The sequence below is a fragment of the Nelusetta ayraudi genome, unplaced genomic scaffold, assembly GCF_046127955.1.
Source record: "Nelusetta ayraudi isolate G7.1 ecotype Tasmania unplaced genomic scaffold, CSIRO-AGI_Nayr_v1 ptg000002l, whole genome shotgun sequence".
NCBI classification, from domain to species: domain Eukaryota; kingdom Metazoa; phylum Chordata; class Actinopteri; order Tetraodontiformes; family Monacanthidae; genus Nelusetta; species Nelusetta ayraudi.
Genome location: NW_027466052.1, coordinates 7,618,018 through 7,637,500, shown reverse-complemented (window position 1 = coordinate 7,637,500; position 19,483 = coordinate 7,618,018). Strand labels below are relative to the sequence as shown.

The 19,483-nt window shown below is 43.3% G+C and overlaps 2 protein-coding genes and 1 long non-coding RNA gene across 3 annotated transcripts in view; 2 read left to right on the top strand and 1 right to left on the bottom strand.

Annotated features, from left to right (window-relative positions):
* The window catches only part of slc39a13 (solute carrier family 39 member 13), a 10,974-nt gene extending 7,759 nt beyond the window's left edge, over positions 1–3,215 (bottom strand). Inside the window, exons 1-4 of the mRNA XM_076021257.1 lie at positions 3,062–3,215; positions 1,405–1,770; positions 213–320; positions 1–5 (exon numbers count right to left, since the gene is read on the bottom strand). The exon at positions 1–5 is cut by the window's left edge and continues 141 nt beyond it. Coding sequence (XP_075877372.1) covers positions 1–5; positions 213–320; positions 1,405–1,732 — 441 coding nt within the window. The 5' untranslated portion in view covers positions 1,733–1,770; positions 3,062–3,215. The remainder of the gene's footprint in view (positions 6–212; positions 321–1,404; positions 1,771–3,061) is intronic.
* Positions 3,216–7,046: 3,831 nt separating this feature from the next.
* Positions 7,047–10,786, top strand: LOC142885112 (uncharacterized). Its single transcript, XR_012926256.1, has 2 exons — positions 7,047–7,443; positions 10,337–10,786. It is a non-coding gene; the product is annotated as an uncharacterized LOC142885112 (long non-coding RNA).
* A 2,670-nt stretch (positions 10,787–13,456) lies between these two features.
* spi1b (Spi-1 proto-oncogene b) lies at positions 13,457–17,966 on the top strand. The gene is made up of 5 exons (XM_076021239.1): positions 13,457–13,838; positions 14,280–14,370; positions 15,428–15,612; positions 16,325–16,484; positions 17,057–17,966. Exons 1-5 carry the CDS (start codon positions 13,797–13,799, stop codon positions 17,368–17,370), a joined length of 792 nt encoding a protein of 263 aa, XP_075877354.1. The 5' UTR covers positions 13,457–13,796; the 3' UTR covers positions 17,371–17,966.
* Positions 17,967–19,483: the final 1,517 nt, after the last annotated feature.

Genomic DNA, 19,483 nt, shown 5'->3' with positions numbered 1-19,483 from the left:
CACAGCTGGAATGCAAACAGAGAGCCTCGGTCAGCGTCCACAGTCACACGTAGCCCAAACACAACACGGCTACAAGCGGCGCTGTTTACACCGGCCGCAGCCGTTGACAGGAAATATGTCCGGTGTAATGAATATGCACGGTTCACGTGTGAGAAATGGGTCAGAGGAGTTGTCAAGGAGGACATGTGATATGTGTGGAGAGGAGGCATCACCTGAGGGGCCGGCCTTGGCCCAGGCCTCAGGAAGCAGGTGGAGGAAGACGTCGCCGAGGAGACCACCAATGGCAAAGCTCAGGAGCTGCTTCAGCTTCTGGCACCCGTCTGAGATATTGAAAATATAAAAAAAATAAAAATAAAACATAAAGGTCTCACGTAGCAAATCAACTTTTATACAACTCTTCCTCCATTCAAGAAAAACAGGCACATGGGGTGAGTGATTGAAAGATACCAAAGGGCCTGCAATTCAGGGCTAGTTCGGGCTACTATTATAAACCATGATTAATGTTTTCCACAGCAAGAGAAAGAGTCCAGACAGGTCTGCACTTAAAAAGCTGTGTCCTAAAATATATCTTGGAATGCCACGTTCATCTGGGTGGGGAGGGCCAGGAGGCCTGGGGCTGACTCACAGCAGCTCAAGCCTGCTTACTGAAGCCTTTCTCCTCAGGACTCTCTCGCGCACACGTGGAAAATGTGCAGAAAAAAAAAACAGACACTACAAAACCATATGCTGTGAACGTTAAACGACAAATGTGATTTTAAAGAAAAGAGAGAAAAGGAAAATTGTCCCTTTGGACAATTTTTTTTACGAGCCAGTGGGCTCAGTGAGAAGGAGAGTCCAGGAAAAGCAAAACGGATCCAAACACGTGAGAGAGGACTTTTGCCTATGAAGTTCATCACAAAGTTCAGCTGACTGCGAGTGGAGCGCACAGGGTGTTTTCCAACCGGCATGTGCACGAAGAGCAGAGGCGCTAAACATCGACCCAAGAAAGACTCGAGTTAGACAGCGTGCAATCACACCGCTCAGGAATAGTACGTCTACTAAATTGCAGTGTGTTGTATTGGCAGAGACAGAAACAATCAGTGGGGCAGACCATCTAGCATTTTCTATCACACTTCAGCATCATCATCAACAGATTAAGAAGTCACTATTGTATAACTGACATCAATGACAGAATCAACGAGTGAAACTGAACTCGAGCTCGTTTGAAGCATTGACTGTTGAAGTATCGCAGACGTCAGTGGCACTTCCTGATCTGTATTAGCTGATTGAGAACAGATATTGGCTTTCCCACCTGATCTTTACAGTAACTGAGCTAAACGAGTAAGTGACATGAAGTGAAACAGTTTGCAGTGTCGGTATGTTAGACTTGGGTATGTGTAAAAGCTGCAAACTCTCAGCTCTTACCTTCTGTTTTCAGAGCTGCTCCGGCTTCAATGGGAATGACGAGAAGGGGGAAAATCCCGCTGAGGCCCACGGCGACGGAGGCCACCAGCGAGTGCAGCCACACGCAAGCGTGCTCGCTGGCTAAGAAGTCGGCGACCGCCCGGAAGCCTGGGAGGTCGTCCGTCAGGCTGCGACCGGGCCCGGCAGCCGTGGCCGTGGCGTGAGCCATGGTAGTTTGTGACATCTTCTGGCTACTGGATGCCCCCCCGAGGGTCAGCACCAGCAGGGAGACTGGGATCAACAGAGCGGCTACTGCCCAGCAGGGCTTTCCACAGCATGAACCTTTCATCCTTCCCACGGTCTGAAAAGGACTTGCAAGCGGTGAAGCTGCGGGGACATGGGGCACACGTTCAGAGGCACAGAACTCCAGCAGACACGGCACAACTGAAACACGGTCACAGCACTGGCGTGTCGGCTGGTGGACATCTGAGAAATTTAAAGCTGAATTCAAGACTTTGAGGGACCGTTGGGGGCATGTCGGTGAGCTTCAGATTATGCTACTGCTCAACAAACGATCTGCTAAGTGAAGTTATCACACAATAAGAAAGAGGTGCCATTGAATTTCAGTCGTTCAAAAAAATCTGAGCAGATCCTTGAACGGTGAAAACATCAAAATGTATTTCACACAATGCAGAAACCGCCACAATATACCAACCAATATCATTACCAACAGACCTTCATACAAGCTAGGTTTTCTTGCACCTCCAGAAACCTCTGCTATTCTTCTCAGCAAACATTTTTAGCAGGACAGTCGTGCACAACAGCAGTTAAGAGACTCTGACTTGAGACTGAGGATTGAGAAAGTTCTGAGAAAATTCCTAGAATCAAACTCGTCCTTCCAAGTTAAAAAACAAAAAAACAAAACAAAAGAAAAAACAAAAACAAAAACAACAACAACAACAACAACAACAACAACAACAAAAGAAGTATCATTGTAAGCTCAACCCACGTACAAAGCATGGAAATAAAACGTCAATAGGCCCTGGTCACAGCGAATCTCATCTCATCCTGTCAAACACGGGAAGCGAGCTTTTAGAAACTGGGAAAGGGCGATTTGCATGTTGGCCCATCCGATCTGCGCCATAAAAGTCAGAAGCGTCACAAACACTGCAGCCACGGAGAGTTGGGGGGAAAAAATCTCACGATGTACGTTTCCCCATGTACGTGAAAGCATCCGACGCATGAAGGAGACACACGTCCCCCTCTCCATCTTTCTATGTCCGAGAGTCCTCTGGACGGAAAGAAAAGTTATCACTTTCCTGGAGTTGAGTTGCCGCGACTGAAAACTAGCCAGAAAACGGCAACAACGGCTGAACTACAATACAACCGAATAGACACCAATTACCCCCAAAACACCTTAAAAGCGTTGTTGGTATGGGTCACGTCTATGGGTTAGAAGTTAGCATGCACTAACCAAGCCCCTTCCCTTCGTCGAAGTGCGAACGCAGAGCCCGTTTGCTAAGTTAGCTGCTGCATGGGGTAAACTCACGGCGAACCAACGCTAACGTCGGGGTTCTAAACTTGCTCTTACCGACTTGGCGCTAACGTCGATGCCGAAAAGTGCAGGGGGAACGAGCTAAAGTTCGGCGTCGATGCAGCATTGTGAGTTTTGACATACCTCGTGTTGTCGGCGGTGGTGGCACCAGTGTGTCCCTGCCATCCAGGCCGATTTCATGGAGGCAGGCTAGCGCTGCTGAGTTTGAGCGGAGCCGCTAGCTGCTGCAGCTGCCGGTCGCCATGACTCCCCCCAAACAGCCACGTATCACGGTGGCTGGCTGGTTCGGGGTGGGGGGGTGAGCGCAGCGGAGCGGAGATGGATCCCGCCCAGGAAGTAGCTTCAAAATGTATATTTTTTTTTAGCGCTTTAACTCTAGCACTTTTTTTTTTTTTTGCACATCACAAAGATTCACGGAATAAACAGAATTGTTCTTTTGTACTGAAGTTGTAACGAATCAAGAGAAATAGTCAATTCCCCGTTGTTAGCTTATTGAATAGGAAATTGATGTATTCAAACGAAAAAATTGAAGTTTTAAGCCACCCCCAAAACAAATGCACAGAAAAATACACGTTTATTATTGAATTAGCTTGGAGACGAGACCATGGTTCTCGACCGGAAAAAAGGTGGCTTGCCCTCTCCGGGTCAGTGGAGAGACCCTGCCTCCGGTGGAGGAGTTCAAGTGTGTCTGGGTCTTGTTCACAAGAGAAGATGGAGCTAGAGATCGACAAGCGGATCGGTGCAGCGTCTGCAGTGATGCGGTCGCTGTACCAATCAGTCATGGTGAAGAAAGAGCTGAGCCAAAAGGCGAAGCTCTCGATTTACTGGTCGATCTATGTTCCCACCCTCACCTATGGTCATGAGCTTTGGGTAATGACCGAAAGAACGAGATCGCGGATACAAGCGGCCGAAATGAGTTTCCTCCGCGGGGTGGCTCGGCGCACCCTTAGGGACAAGGTTGAGGAGCTTGGTCACCCGAGAGGAGCTTGGAGTGGAGCCGCTGCTCCTCCACATCCAGAGGAGCCAGCTGAGGTGGCTCGGGCATCTGCATTGGATGCCTCCTGAACGCCTTCCTGGAGAGGTGTTGCGGGCATGTCCCACCGGGAGGAGGCCTCGAGGAAGACCCACGACACACGCTGGAGGGACTATGTTTCTCAGCTGGCCTGGGAATGCCTTGGGGTCCCGCGGGAGGAACTGGAGGGAGTGACTGGGGCCAGGGAAGTCTGGGTGTCTCTGCTGAGACCGCTGCCCCTGCGACCCGACTCCGGATAATGCGGCAGAAGAAGAAGAAGAAGTTTGGAGATTTTGTTGGTCTCTGATTTTTCCACACATTTTTGGTTCACTGGTCCAACACTTCAGTATTTTTTCCTTTAGTGGAGACTCTCCCAAAACAAGGGGCAGAAAATGTCATTAGGCCCAAGCTATGTTAAACACTGGTGCAGAGCAGCAGAACCTACACAAAACAACACTGGAATGCAAACATACGCTCAGGGCTCGAGCTGTTCATTTAAAAGACCCTTTGTGGGTGTGTGTGTGTGTGTGTGTGTGTGTGTGTGTGGGTGTGTTATCATGCACACTTTGCTGCTCCTTTCACAAGCACTGCAGAGGTGGCGCCAAGGTTAGTCATGTATACACAGCTGTATAATCCGACCACGTGTGACAGTTGGTGCTCGCTGAAGGGGGTCGCGACGTTCAAGCAAATGTGTTTGAGAAAATTTATTATTTTCACAGAGGCAGTCATTCGGTGAACGCTAGCCTGCCTTGCGGTCTGAGGACATGGCGGACACTATTTTAACATACACAACTATGTTGCTTTCTAATTAAAACAGCAATGAAGGACTGGAAATGTTTGGTTTTGCCAATGTCACTGTGACTTAACAATGTCTCTTTATCTTCTACTCACTAAACTTTTTGTAGGCCCATTACAAACCTTTCTGTGAAAACCTCTGGCTCTGGCAGTGCAACGATCTCTCTAGAATAATTGCCCAGCCACCAGGTGGTGCAATAGAAGAGTAGACCTTAAGGTTTTTGTCATTCTCATGTTGAGTCCGCTCAGTCTAGTCTTTTAAATAGTGTACCATTCATTACTGCGTGACTTCTGGAGTGATTTTGGGAATGTTGCTGAAGACTTCACCCTTGTCATTAGGAACAGGATGATGAACTTGTAATGATAATCTCAACCTCCAATCTTGTGAACATTATGCATTTAAAAAAAAAAATAAATAAATACAAGAGCCAGACACTGACCTTGTTGTTGTATAACTGAACAATATACATGTACCACTTTGCTTTACCATTTAACTTTACAGAATTAGATGTGAAAATAAACCACACTGACACACACAAACTCATGCACACACACAGCCTGATTAATATCCGCAGTGAGTCATCCTCGCCTGACTTGAGCAATGCAAAGAAAAAGAGGAACTTAGTCGTTTGCTGGGATCAGGGCCATGGGTGATGTGGGTGAGGAGCATGTTTGTTTGAAGAAAAAAGCTGTTTATAAATATGAAAAAAGTTTAAGATCCCCAAAATGAATCTGACACAATAAATTAAGGCAGCTGCATGGCTCAGTGTGATCAATCAACACGTGAGCGTGATTGTGTGTGGCGGCCCATCAACCCGTCTCTGATCGTACCCTCAGCCCCCTCGTCTGATGGTTGCGTCTTGGGTCCGGAGAAAATGAGGAATCAGGAATAAGAAGTGAGAGAGCTGGATGGCCCCTCGCATGCATGTCAAGCAACTGTTCCATGTCATTGTGAAACACGCAATGGCCACCGAAACCTCCGCCGACTATCAGCCAGGAAACATAGGCCCTCTCGGTGTGCTGTCCACCCACAGAGCGCAAAACTTTCAACATGACTTTTTCTCCTTTTTTCAAAACTACAGACGGGCAACAAGCGGAACAGATCTCGAAACATGGTCCATTGTTCAGAGCCCTGTCCCACTGTGTGAGTGTGAGATAGCTGGGTCAACTCGAACGCTGACTGATGCTGCTCGCGGCTTACATGTGTGAAGCTGCAAACCACATTTAAGCCGTTTTAAGCATTTAAGCAGTTAAGCCCACAAGCAATAGCTTGTTTTTGGCCCTGTTTTCACTTGGTCACTTGTAACTGTTTTGGGGGATTGGATCACGAGAACGGATCTCGAAGCATCTGTTCGCACGTAGCATTAACATGCGCCTCGAGCGTGCCATTTGTGATCGCATTACACCCCCCCCCCCTGCCGAACCTTTGCAAATGCAACATGCGTCATTTCCGTTTTTAACGACTGGGGGCAGTAAAGCGCAAAACCACGGCGAGTTTTACATGACAGCGAATAAGAATCAACTTCCTGTTTGTGGACTATATCAAGTCACTCGTTTTAATCCTACTGCAGCTTGTATGGATCCGAACCAGGAGTAACGACTGGTGGGGCAGAGTGGTGACGACTTTATTTTCGGATCAACAGTGGCTGGCAAATTTTCGGATGCAACGTCGCACATTTAATCACATATGTGGGAAACTGCGACCGCTGCTCCACTGACAAAATACGCTCATCCGGAATGAAATTTATTAGCATGCTAATAAAAGAGTCTAACAAAAATGATTTGTTTTCGCTTCTTGTTTGTACCTTTATAATGATGACGCAGGGAGGTGGGGCGCCGACCAAGTACGTACACGGGAGAGGTGAGCGGAGTAGGCGGTCGTTAATGTGGACAGAGCTCACATTCTGTTCGCACGTCCGTGACCAATGCATTTTTATGCGATGCGAATACCAAATTTGGTATTCGAATGACAAAACGGATTTGGACAGTTTGCACTTGGTTACTTTGTGTGTTTTCTGCCGATCGGAATACGAAAAACGCATGAAATGACCAAGTGCAAACAGGGCCTTTGAGGCCTCGGCTCACAAAATGTATACCCTTAATAAACAACACTAAATCTCTGCAACCACGGTCTATTTCAATAATTTTGGTGTCATAATAAAGGGGACGCATGTGAGATATCATCAGATGTGTAAATCTCACTTTACATATTAGTCATTTTGCAAAAATGAAGAAGGGACACGGTACAACTGAAAAAAGAAATTCCCATATGCGTGTTTTGGTTGTTGTTTTTTTGTTTGCCAAAATGGGGAAATCCCTGAAAGTAATTGAGGCTGTTGGGATTTAGATCCAAGATGATGAGCAAAAAGCGCCACCCATATTCACCTCTGTAACAAAGCTCAAACTGAGTGCATAACGGCTCTTTTGTGTTTGGTTTTTTTTTTACCCTTGGAAGAGTTTGTCACCTTCTTGTTTTAAAAAAGAAGAAGAAGAAGAAGAAGAAGAAGAAGAAGAAGAAGCTTTATGGTACCAACCTAAATTGCTAGATTTAAGGAAGTTTTTAGTTCCCCTGCTAATTCAGTTAAATGCAGAAAGGCTGCATTTTTCAACCACCTTTGGCAATTTGCTGCAAGTGGTTGGACATCTCCATAGTGGACACAGAGCTCCTCCAGGGATGTCACAGTCATGCAGGGTGACGGTAAGCACATCCACAAGAGCGTGTGGGCGTTTCCTCTCTTTATCTTTGTGATAGTTTTTAGGAGTCGCAATAAGTTCAGTAACATGTTTTTTTTTTTTTAAGAAGAAACAAACTGGCAAATGAGTTTAAACACTTGCGGAATTTATTTGAATGTGAATGCCTAATTTTAATTATGTGTTAATTTATCTCAAGAATTACGAGATTTTCTTTTTTTTTTTAAGTTTTGAAAAGGGGCTATTTTTCACCAGCAAGCAGACAGAAGAAAAATTAACAGTTTAACTTTACTTCAAGTTACTTCAAGTTTCAAGTGAAATGTAGTTTGAGAGTTTTATTTGTTTATTAGGAGGCATTTTATATTTATTTGTTCTCAAGAAGGCTAAACTAAAAAAAGAGAAAAATCTTCATGATCGATTTTTTTTTTTTTTTTTAATTATGTTTAGTTTTTCATATGGTTTCTCCTCTCTGTGCAAAACCATTATCTTCTTTCGCTCCTTTTTTTTTTTTTTTTTTTAAAAAAAACAGAGTTTCTCAACTCTGTGAGAAGAAATGGCAAGCGAAGACGATTACGAAATCTGCGACAAGGAGTTACAGTGTGTGGACATCAACCTGCAGTCATTCTGGTCAAACTGATGTTCGGCAGAGGAGCAGTGCAATGCTTCCTGTTGCGAACCCTGTATCCTGTTTTCCACAGTCAGTAGTCATGCGTGTCATTCGTCCTCTGCGACACTGTGGGTTTGATCTTGTGACCCTGTGCTGTGAAATTGTTTTAGACGGAGGTGGAAAAAAACACCTAAAATCAAAGGGAAGTCGGTAAAATTATCAATTGATGAGAAATAATCGCAGCCCCTAAATACATATATATATATATACATATATATACATATATATATACGGCCAACAAAACACCTCGGCACACCCCAGCGCCCAAGGCTCCAGGGGGCCAAAGTAAGAGACGAAGGGTGAGGTGCAAGTGTAACTGTGTGGGCGCTGGTGAGACCTTCAGCCGTCAGAGATGTCAATCTTGCGTGACTATGAGAGAGAGAAAGAAAGAAAAAAGAAAAAAAAGCTGTGAAATGTTCAGTTACACCCTGTAACCCTGGGCCAAACCAGCAGCAGGCGCTAACTGGTCAGAGACGCCGCGTGGCAGTTCACAACTCTACGACTTTGGAGTCTAACACTTAAATATAAACGTTGGCAGCTTTATTTAAAACAGTTTCACATGTGTTTTGTTGATCTCATCTGGCAGTCACATTTTAATAAAAGTGTGAAATAGACAGGAACCTGAAGCACATTTGCTAGCTTGGGCTAAACGGGCGTTGACACCAGTGTTGGTCAAGTTACTTGGAAATTGTAGTTAGTTGCTAATTACTGATTACTTCTCCAAGAAAGCAAACCAGTTACTTTACTGATTACTTATTTTCAATAGGAAATAGTTACATCACTAATTACTTTACTTAGTTACTTTTCAAAATTTTCAAATATTTATTTTTCTTTTTTTGCTCAGATTTGAAGTGGAATTCTTTGCTGTAGATAAAAAAATTCCCCACGCACAGTGTACAGCGGACACTAATGTTTTTGCCATCTTTTACCGCGTCAAACTCAAAGTAATGCCGGTACTCCCAAGTATTGAACGCTGCACGGCCCTGCTCTCTCTCATGCTCCATGATGTCTGTTTACGTATCTCTGCACGTTGTTGCGTTTACGTCGCGTTGCTCTGACATACGTCGCTGTCATGAGACAGTCTCACGAAACAACACTGCGTTTTGGTAGCACAGAAACACAGCCTGCGTACGGGAAAGTAACAGTAATCGAATGACTGTTTTTGAAAATGTAAACCCTTACTTTACTCGTCACTTGAAAAATCAGACTGTAATCGGATTACAGTAACGCCTTACTTCTCACGCGTTACTGCCCATCACTGGTTGACACAGTGTCATTGGAAGGAATCTACTGGACCGGTTATTTTTACAGATGACAAAATAAGTAGCATTTGCTCTAGAGTCTAGGGTTTATCAAGCCGGGGTCATCATTTTAATGCCATGCCGACAAAAAAAGAGAGCATTTTTTGTGCTGAAGATTTAGAGACACAGCTCAGCTCAATTTTGCACAACTCTGCAAAAACTCAGTTTCAACTTTAAAGATAACTATGAAAGTGGAAGCAAAACAGACAAAAAAAAAACAAGAAAAAAAACACCATGGAAAAGGCAGAACAATGTGAATGGCTCCCTTCCAGTTAAAGCAGCGCTGTGCTATCGTTGCTTTAGCTAGGGGTGCCGCATGTGTCAGTATCAGAAAATAATGTAGGCCATTACCACGTGATGTGGGAGAACCCAGACGTTTCCCCACATCAAGTCCGTCAATTAATGTGCTGGGAACAAAAAGAAGGTTGTCAGCTGTGAAGTGCTGAGGCTAAAACACAGCATCGACACCGACACGTTTTAACCACAAAACGTGGTTCAAGAGTAAAATGTTCTTTTCCGTCTGAGGTGGTTTGTCTTACATTTGGCTCCAAGAGCCTCACAAATATCTCCATGCTGTTTCTCGTCATGTTGGCCAGTTGAGCAAAACACAGATCCACTCGTCCACTGGATGCATCAACTATAGTTGGGATTGTGTCTCAAATAGGTTGCTCAAATGCTGGTCAGTAAAAACATGTGCACATGACACAAGCACGAACTTGAAATGCAGTTCAGAGCATGTGACCTGGCACAAAAAAAAAAAAAAAACACGTTCACACACTATTTCAGTATGTCTGCAGAGTGAAAAGAGGAGTTGCAGCCTTTCTATGGTATGCTGTGAAATTTTGCGACATCTTTTTCTTTTTTTGTTTGTTTTCTGTTGTGTACCAATGTCACTGTGACTTAACAGTGTCTCCTTATCTTCTCTTGGTAAGGGTCAGTTCTCATTGCGACAGAGAACGAGGAACTCCGCGGAACCATGGGGTTGAGTCGCAGAGACGAGACACGACGTGGAATATTCAGCTGACCAGACCTCATGTCGCAGGACATGGATTGAGCAAAGCACAAGGACAGACTGAACCGCTGGACTGACGTGACAAAGCCCTGCAGAGACGGGGATCATCCTGACTGCATGACACGTCAGCGGACTGATTTAAAGGGAGCCTTCAGGAACTGAATCTGAAAGGCCAGCTCCCACTTCCTTATTTCGGAAGAAATCACTTATGTTGGGCTCGCTGTGTTTACTTCAGTGGACAGAAACAAAACAGTTGTGTGCTTGTAAAGACATTTCGCAGAAACAACTCTGAAACAGGACCGCACTGTGATCTGTATCTTCCTTTCAAACAGCAAACCTTGGCTGGGAAATAAAGGCATCGTCCACCGAGCCTAATGCGGTTTTTAATTGTAACAGCAAGCACAAACTCAATTTTATTTTATCTCATTCATTTTTGAATTACATTTTTTCAGAACTCACACACAATTGGAAATTCACACACAGACCACAGTTATCAAGTGTGCAGTGTCTGTGGAACCTTCAAATCTTATTTTTTATAAGATACATACGTTTATATTTCAGTAGCATGGATGTTTGTGACCTCACAAATCCTGATTCACTGGCTGTTAAGTGGTCAATGACACACTGGTTGGCTGCAGCACCAAGCCACTTGGTTAAAGATTTGGGATCTTTTGCATTTACTCTCAATTCTTGGCCTTGTCAGATTTCGCCGGCTGAATCCAAAAGCCGATAGATTTACTTGAATCCTTGGATTGTGACCGGGCGTTTTGACTGTGTAGCACAACTGCTTGCATGTTAACAGCCCTGAAATATAGAAATAATACTTCTGAACAACAAAGCTTCCTAGGTGACAATTTAAAAGGAAGGAAACAACATTGATCAGATATCAAATGAACACTAGGCAGTACAAACCTCACCAAGAAAGGACATACACAGAAGAGCAGCGAGCGAAGGAAAAAAAAAAAAAAAACCCTCTTTGTACATAGTTTATTAAATATGCATTCATATTCCCCTCCAGCATGGAGGAACATTCGGCCGGCTCCTCTGTAAATAGACACGGTGGAAATGTTGCTTGGTTTGCTGCAGCTCACTGCGTGTATTAATACCCTCGGAAAAACCTACTGTGTATGTCATCAGTTTTGCTCAGCCAGCTGTGATTAAGAGCAGCCTGGTCGGGGCTGTGTGGTTTTTAACAGCTCACCCGAACAGAGGCTCTAACGAACACGGTCAGTTAACAGGGAGAGAGCCGCCGCCACGAGGAATTAAACCAACAAAATGTGTATTGACACAAGGTACCGCTCCTCCCGTTGCCCATAAATTATCATTATAATCCAGGCATAATTTGACATGAGATCCGGCCCTTTTTAATTTTATATCTATATATCTATAGATATAAATATATTTATATCTATATATCTATATATCTATATATATCTATGTATACATATATATATATATATATATATATATATAATTTTTTTTAATATATATATATATAAACGTGTATAATGATAATCTGTAGCTGACATGCCAACTTTTGAGAGACTCACACGCTTGACAGTTGTGGGTGAAGTTAAACATAACCATGGTATTTTCATTATACAGAAAGAAATATTTTTAGCGTAATGTGTTATCACAGGGCTGCAGGCTTCCTCTTGAGCGAACAGACTCAACAATACACGCTACAGATTTGTGCAACACCGCCGCCTCACCTTTCTGCACTCATCCCCATGCGTCCCTGGCCGGGCGCGAGCCCACATCCAGGGGGTTCGCGAGGCAGCGCTCTTGAAGATGCATTCGGTGGCATTTTAGCTGCGTTGTAACGCAGTGACGGACCCCCACCCCGACCCCTGACCCCCACACCTCCACCCCACACAGTATCTCTCATCTGAGATAATCATAATCTCCATTTACCTCTGCATAGATACTGCACCTTCATCTTATCTTGCAGATGTGAGCACAAAGACTTGCCTCTTTTTCAGTTTTGCATCAGTGGCTAGACGAGCCACCGGCCCAACAGCGGAGCAACAAGTGCAGTTCTGAGCAGGTCCCGGGCTGGAGTTTTGAGGCGGATCAAACCTGAGAAGGAATCGTTTTGTTGGTGTGGACAGAGCGAGTCTTTGTGTTTTTCCTCAAATAACAATAATTTTCTCTTCTTTCTCAGTCGTTTTGCCAGCATTGGCCGTCTCACCTCCAGCTGAAAGGCTCTTCAAAGCTTATAAAATGTTTTTTTTTTTAATCTTATAATTTTGTGTTAAACATCCTGGTCTTGTTGAAAGTATCTATAGGAAAATTTCACAGCGGCCTTCAATGTGAAATTGAATAATCACAGTCATTAAAAGTTGTTTATCAATAGCCGTGAGCTTCCTTGACAAGGACATGATTCAAAACAACCACCAGCGAGAAGAAGATGACAAGTTACAGTGTGACATTGTCTTCATCACACTCGGGTCTTATGTTGCAACCACATTCGTAAGGCATGACGCCCATGTTACAAATGTAATCCTGCTGGAACCTGCCGTCGGTTTGTATTATTTGTATTATCTCTATATTTTTTATTCATTTATTCATCTAAGTTTATAAAGCTGGAATGCATTCCATCTTTATTCACTTTGTCTCACGACAACAATGTCTGTCAGGCACTTTTTTGTCAAAATCATTTTCTCTGGACTGTTTTCTTTCCTTCTTTCTTTCTTACCTTCTTTCTTTTAAAATAATTTTTCTGAACTGTTTTCATTCTTTCCTTCTTTCTTTCTTTCTTTCCTGTTTAAGCAGCCGCATGATGAAGTTAATGTCGCTGCCATTACCTTTTAACCAAACGAAACAGTCAAAAGGGCAAAGGCAAATAATGAAAAGTTTGAAAAGTTTTCCGGTTTTCACTCAGGGCAGGGGGTCTTTTGGGGACACTTGACAGCGAGAGAAGCCCCGGTGCTCATTGGCTGTTAAAAGGAGGCCATGGTATGGACCCTGAAAAAAATGCCAAGTTTCACGCTCTCTCTACCCCCGCCGACAAATCATCAATGGCCAGGAACCTTCGAGCAGACACCCTCTGATGCTCCCTCCCCCAGCCATTTTTACAGAAGTCCAAAAAGTTCCCTTTTCATCTTACAGTTGAAGAGCGGGCCTTGTTTATTTTAGCTCTGTTTGCAGGAGGCTTGAGAGAGCTGCTCACATCCAGCGACGTACAAAAAAAAAGACGAACAGATAGAGATATCTTTTTTTCCCCCTTTGGGTTTTTCGTTGAGTGAAAAGGAAATTTGGAAACATTGTGCAATGTTGCCTCAAAAGTTTTGAAAGGCTTGTGAGAGCGCTTTTTTTTTCTTTTCTTTTTTTTGCCAGTCAAGAGTGCGAGCGTCGGTCCGCTGGAAGAGAGGGTCTCCATGTTGCATCCATACAGAATGGAGTCCTACCTCATTCCATCTGTGAGTATCCTCTTCTGTCTATTTAGTTCTTTCTCTCATTTCACATCCGCGGAAGCTGTCCAGCCGTTCAGTATCAGTTTGGTTTTCGTTGCCGACTTTCAGCAAGAAAACGCTTGTGAATGGGGACCAGTGGCAGGTGTATTTCACCCCACCCCGAGTTAAACCTCTAAAAGTAGCCTCGAATTTATGCCAAATACAGCTGAAACACTGTTAACGGAGTCTTTTATACGACAAGAAACATGAAAATGAAACTCAAGACATGTCAAGAGTTTCAGGGGAGTAGAAACAAGAAAAGAAAAAAAAACCCCACAAACCTTGAGCATAGTTACAGATTATGTACTGTATGTTGGAATGTGTGCGCTTTTTCAGTAATTGTCCCTTTTGAGCCGAGACTGTATGTCCACGGCAATAAGTTTTTTTTGTTTTTTTTTTTACCCTCAGCACTCCGAAGAGATATATGATACTGAGATCTACAGACATCAGCTCACAGAATATTACAACTCTTATGTCCTCGATCAAGACATCCAGACCGGTGAGTGAGTCCCGGGCCAGCTCTGTTCTTTGGGAAACTGTATTAAACAATTTCATATTTCATAGCAGCTCGGTTTAAAACATTTTTTTTTTTTAAGTGTCTGTCACAGACGGCTGACCATTTGTGAGTCAAGCTACCGTAATGAGCCTTATTGGACCCATAGTCCCCCCCCGCCCCCCCACGATAACAAAAACTTGCATCGTGTTTCAGTCCCTCAGTCTTCACTTATTTTCACAGCTAAAGTTAATGGCATTATTCTGATCTGGTGGCTTTTTTTCTACAGCTATATTTGAGGCTACATAAAAAGCCTCCGGTGTGTGCAGCTGGAACGCACCACATTAGGGCGTACGGGACACAGGAAACAGATGCCATTTCTTTCGGCTGCTTAGTCTACAGACATAGCACAACTTTCGCCCCATGGGGTTTTGTTGATACATGAGAGAGGTGCTTTACTTTCTCTCATTGTCTGCTTTGAATATTGCACCAAAACACTCTAAATAGTAGCGAGGTGGGTGATGGAGGTTGATTCCTTTCCTGACCTTTAGGCCTGCTTGACGCTTGACTTGCCTGCCGGGTAAAACTGCCAGTATAACTGTGTGAACAGCGTCAAAACAGACACCAAAACTTTCGAAAACACAGCCGTCAGATAAAACGAAGGAAAAAAAAAACACACAACTGTTCATGCTCATGTCTCCGGCATGTTCTGCCTTAATTTCTTGAAGACGGCCCTCTTTTATTTCCTAACAAAAACAATGTGTACTTTGCTTGTATTTCCCTGAATATTTTCTTACAAAAAAAAAGACTGCATTTTTTTTTTTTTGTTTTTTGCCACTGGTATCGTCTGCGGCGGCGAGTGTAGCAACCAACAGGAAGGAGCTTCATGCTGATTCTTCAAATATTCTCCCATGTTCAGCTACTTTATGTCAGCCTTTCTTTGTTTGACCTGGTCAAACTTCAAGATTTTTTTTTTTTTAAAGTCTGCAGTCCCACTTGAGAACAAAATATGCCCCACAAGAAACCGACTGCGGCTCATCTCTCCACCTTTTTCCTGTTTCAGAACACTGGGACTACCACCCTCACCCGCACCCCCATACGGTGGAGTTTGAGAACCTCCCGGAGACCAACTTCACAGAGCTGCAGAGCGTGCAGGCTCTCCACCCGCCCTGCCACCCCGTCAGATACGACACAGAAAGCCTGATCGATCCAAATCTGGGGGCACATCCACATGTGTTGCAGCAGTCAGTGAGTCCTCCTGTGGGCCAGACGTGATGTACTTGTTGTTTGCAGTGTCTTATTTTACGCAAAGCACAGTTTGATTTGCTGGTTTCTCATGTTTATTTTTACACTATGGCTCCATTTATGCACTCGGTAGATGATTTCATGCAGAATGTAGAGTGTGGTTTCAAATCAGAGAGAACATCCAGTGACTGAAAGGCCTTTTTTGGTCCGGCGACTAAAATCAGGAAGTGATTCTTTTGGGTTACATGAAAAAAATTGTGTTTTTTTCCCCTCCTGAAATATTCAATTGCAAAAGAGGATTTTCTGAGAACCTGAAGGCTGAAGAACCTCCCCCACTGTTTAGCACAGATCTATTGTTAAAGATCCATCAAGATCAAGAGTTATTCTGTTTCCAGTTTTGTTCCATTTAAAATTTAGGTTGTAAGCTATCAAAATAAAACAGAATAAAAAAATAAAATAAAAACAGACTATCGTATTCAAGTTTAAAATAAAAATGAAAAGGTTTCATACATGTGGTGTACGTGAGAATCCTCCGTTTCACACATGGAGAGTGTTGCCCATCCAGGCATAGAGCTGAAACATCTACACTTCACAGATCATGCAGAGAGAGATATCACAGAGCTCTTTCACTTGCAAAGTAAGAGAAAATAAAAACTAAGTGAGGATACTCCTGTGATACTAAGCAAACTATTTACCGCTATTTCCTGTGCTGCAGGTACCGTATTTCCCTCGACCAATCTATCCCCCCCAGCCGTCCGATGTCCAGCTGTCCAGCTCGGAGGACGAGGACCACGCGGGGCGGAGTCACAGGCTGGAGGTGTCTGACGAGGAGTGCCTGCGAGATCGAGTCCCTTTTGCCTCATCGGGGGACCTGGGTACGTCAGGGAACCTGTCAGCCTGCTGTCCTGGACACACGCTGGACTCAGTCACAGCGCCGACTGCAGTCTGATTTTCGCTCATACAATTTGCTTCCGGCACATGTTAAGGAGTTTCAATTTAGGTTTGTTTAGTATGTGAAGTTTATTTTAAAGACACACTTTTAAATGATCACTGTGACAAGATGGAGAAAGATCAAACAAAAAGGCGTCTCAGAATGCTTTTCACAATCAAAGACAAACCAACTGATGTCTCCAGAGCAGCAGTGGTTGGAAAAACTCCCCCAGGGGGAGGAAACCTCAAGCAGACCTCAACTCTGGAGTCTGTTTTGACCGTTTGGGGACATGAAAGAAATACAAAAGATAGATTTATCAGTCAGGGTGGTTAACAAACCACATTTAAAAGATTGACTAGTGACCCAGAATCTTATCAGAGGCTCCCAGGCTACTTTTAAGTACACAGCTACAATTTTTCATCACCTTTTCACGTGTCCAGGGTCAAATGTGTTGCTTTGGCTGCTTACCAGACCGAAGAAATTGTAACATTTGCCGCTATGTGTTGTTTCCAAAAGGCAACAAAAAGAAGATTCGTTTGTACCAGTTCCTGCTGGACCTTTTAAGAAACGGCGACATGAAGGACAGTATCTGGTGGGTGGACAGAGACAAGGGGACATTCCAGTTTTCGTCCAAACACAAGGAGGTGCTGGCACATCGCTGGGGAATCCAGAAGGGGAATCGCAAAAAGATGACCTATCAGAAGATGGCACGGGCGCTGCGCAACTACGGCAAAACCGGGGAGGTGAAGAAGATAAAGAAGAAGCTGACGTACCAGTTCAATGACGACGTGCTCGGCAAGACTCACCTGGAGAGGAAGGCCTACATGTAGGCAGAGACAGGCGTCAGGATTTGTTCCACCGTCTGGTGTTCAGTCTTTGCTTGCAGATATGGTCTAGCTAAATATGTAAATATCCATGTCACCGCTGTAAAGTTGGTGAATCAAGTCGTTCTAGGCATTAGCTACGGAATGTGGTATACTCAAAATACCTAATTACTACTCAAGTACACAATTTTTATGGTAACCTGACAGACTGTATGTAAAAAACTCACTTTGTCTGTCTCAGTAATACAAAAGAAAACTTTTGCTTGTGGGAGTTTCAGAACAAAAATAATGTAAGCTGCAGACGGTACGCATTGAAATTAAGCCCAGTGGCCAGAGCTGGAACTGCAACTGATGCCGAGCTAGTGGCACAATGGGAATCCGCCACCCCAGCCACCAGGCTCTTTCATGTACTTTTGTGACTAGACGATAGGACTGCTTGATTCTAGTCCAGCTGAATCTTTTACAGAGAACTTTCACAGTATTTTCTTTATGTAGATGGAATGATTTGTTTTTTTTTGTTTTTTTAAGACAATGTGTCTTTGCAATCATCCTTGTATATGATTAATTGATGATGAGATAATTTAAATATATGATTATCTGTGTGTCTGTACGTGTGTTTGTATGTTCATACACACCATAGATGAAGAATTCAATCAAGAAAGCAGCTGAATGAAATACAATCATCTCTGGGGTTTACAGAGAACGGTCTCAAGAAGAGAAAATATCCAGTGAGCAGCACCAGTGTAGAGGAAAATTCCTTGCTGATGTCTGGGGTCTGAGGTCAGACTGGAAAGGCTGTTTGGAGACAATAGAGATGCAACAGTACAATGGACAGTGCGCATGTATGGTATGTACAAAAAAACCCCAAACAATAAATGTAGGATTTACTGTAGGGCTTCATTAGTTTCTGTTAATTGAAAAAAAAATGGGCAAAATTCATGAGTCTAGAGAAAGACAACAATGCATAAAAATGAATTGGATAAATGAAGATAAATGGTCCCAGAGGTCACTACAGGGCAGAAGGGTGAAGTGGTCTGTCACCCACTTCTTATATATGTCTGTGTGACCTAACACTCTGCAGTGAGCAGGTAACACTCCACTTGTGGTCCAGCACTCCAGTCATGAACTTACTGTAGTTGGACTGATCATTTATAAACTAATCACATACAACTAAATACATAATAAAATAATCAGTACTTTAATGGATGTGACTTTATATATTCACATGACTATCACTTCAAAAAAGTGTCTATACAAAAAGCGATAAATAGCTGCGCATGTGCCAAAACAAAGTGTGGCTCCTCTCCCAAGAGCTCAACAGCTCCCCTCAATGGTCGAGGTACGACAAGAAGGGAAGAAAACGATGCAGACAAAATTTACAATACAGTTTGACTGACAACTCAAATTGAATGCACACAGAAGAGTAATATTATGAAGCATTTTAATATATATATATATATGTATATATGTATATATACTGTATATGTATGTATGTATGTATGTATATATACCTATATATATATATACAGATATATATGTACATACATACATACATACATACATACATACATACATACATACATGTATAGCGCTCTATAAGTGAATTTATTATTATTATTACGCAGAGTTTTTAATATATTGTCATGAAATGGCATGATTTTATGTCAGACTTTGTTTTACAATAATCTGCAAATAAAAGCAAGAACAATAAGGAGAGGAAGAGGAAAATCTTGATTAAGAAGAAATGTATTTTAAAGCATTCAAGTACACTTGAAACAAGGACAAATAAATCAAAATTAAATTCACCTTAATTGAAAATGACAAAACAAAACAAAACAAAACCGTCACTTAAAACAGGGCACAGCAAATTTTACCATCATAAGTAAATGAAGAGGTTCTTTATAACATGACACACAGACTGATTGAAATGCATATTGTTTTGTCTTTTTTTTGGGGGGGGGGTGAGGGCTGCAGCGTCTAAATTTAACCTGCCGTCCCTTTACCTCCCTGTCAAAGCCTATCAGTCAGCCGAGGTGCTGCAGAGAGGGATGGTTGAAATAGCCCGAGGTCAGACAGCACTGAGTGGGCAGCAGGCCAGCTTGTTGCCAGGATTCCAAAA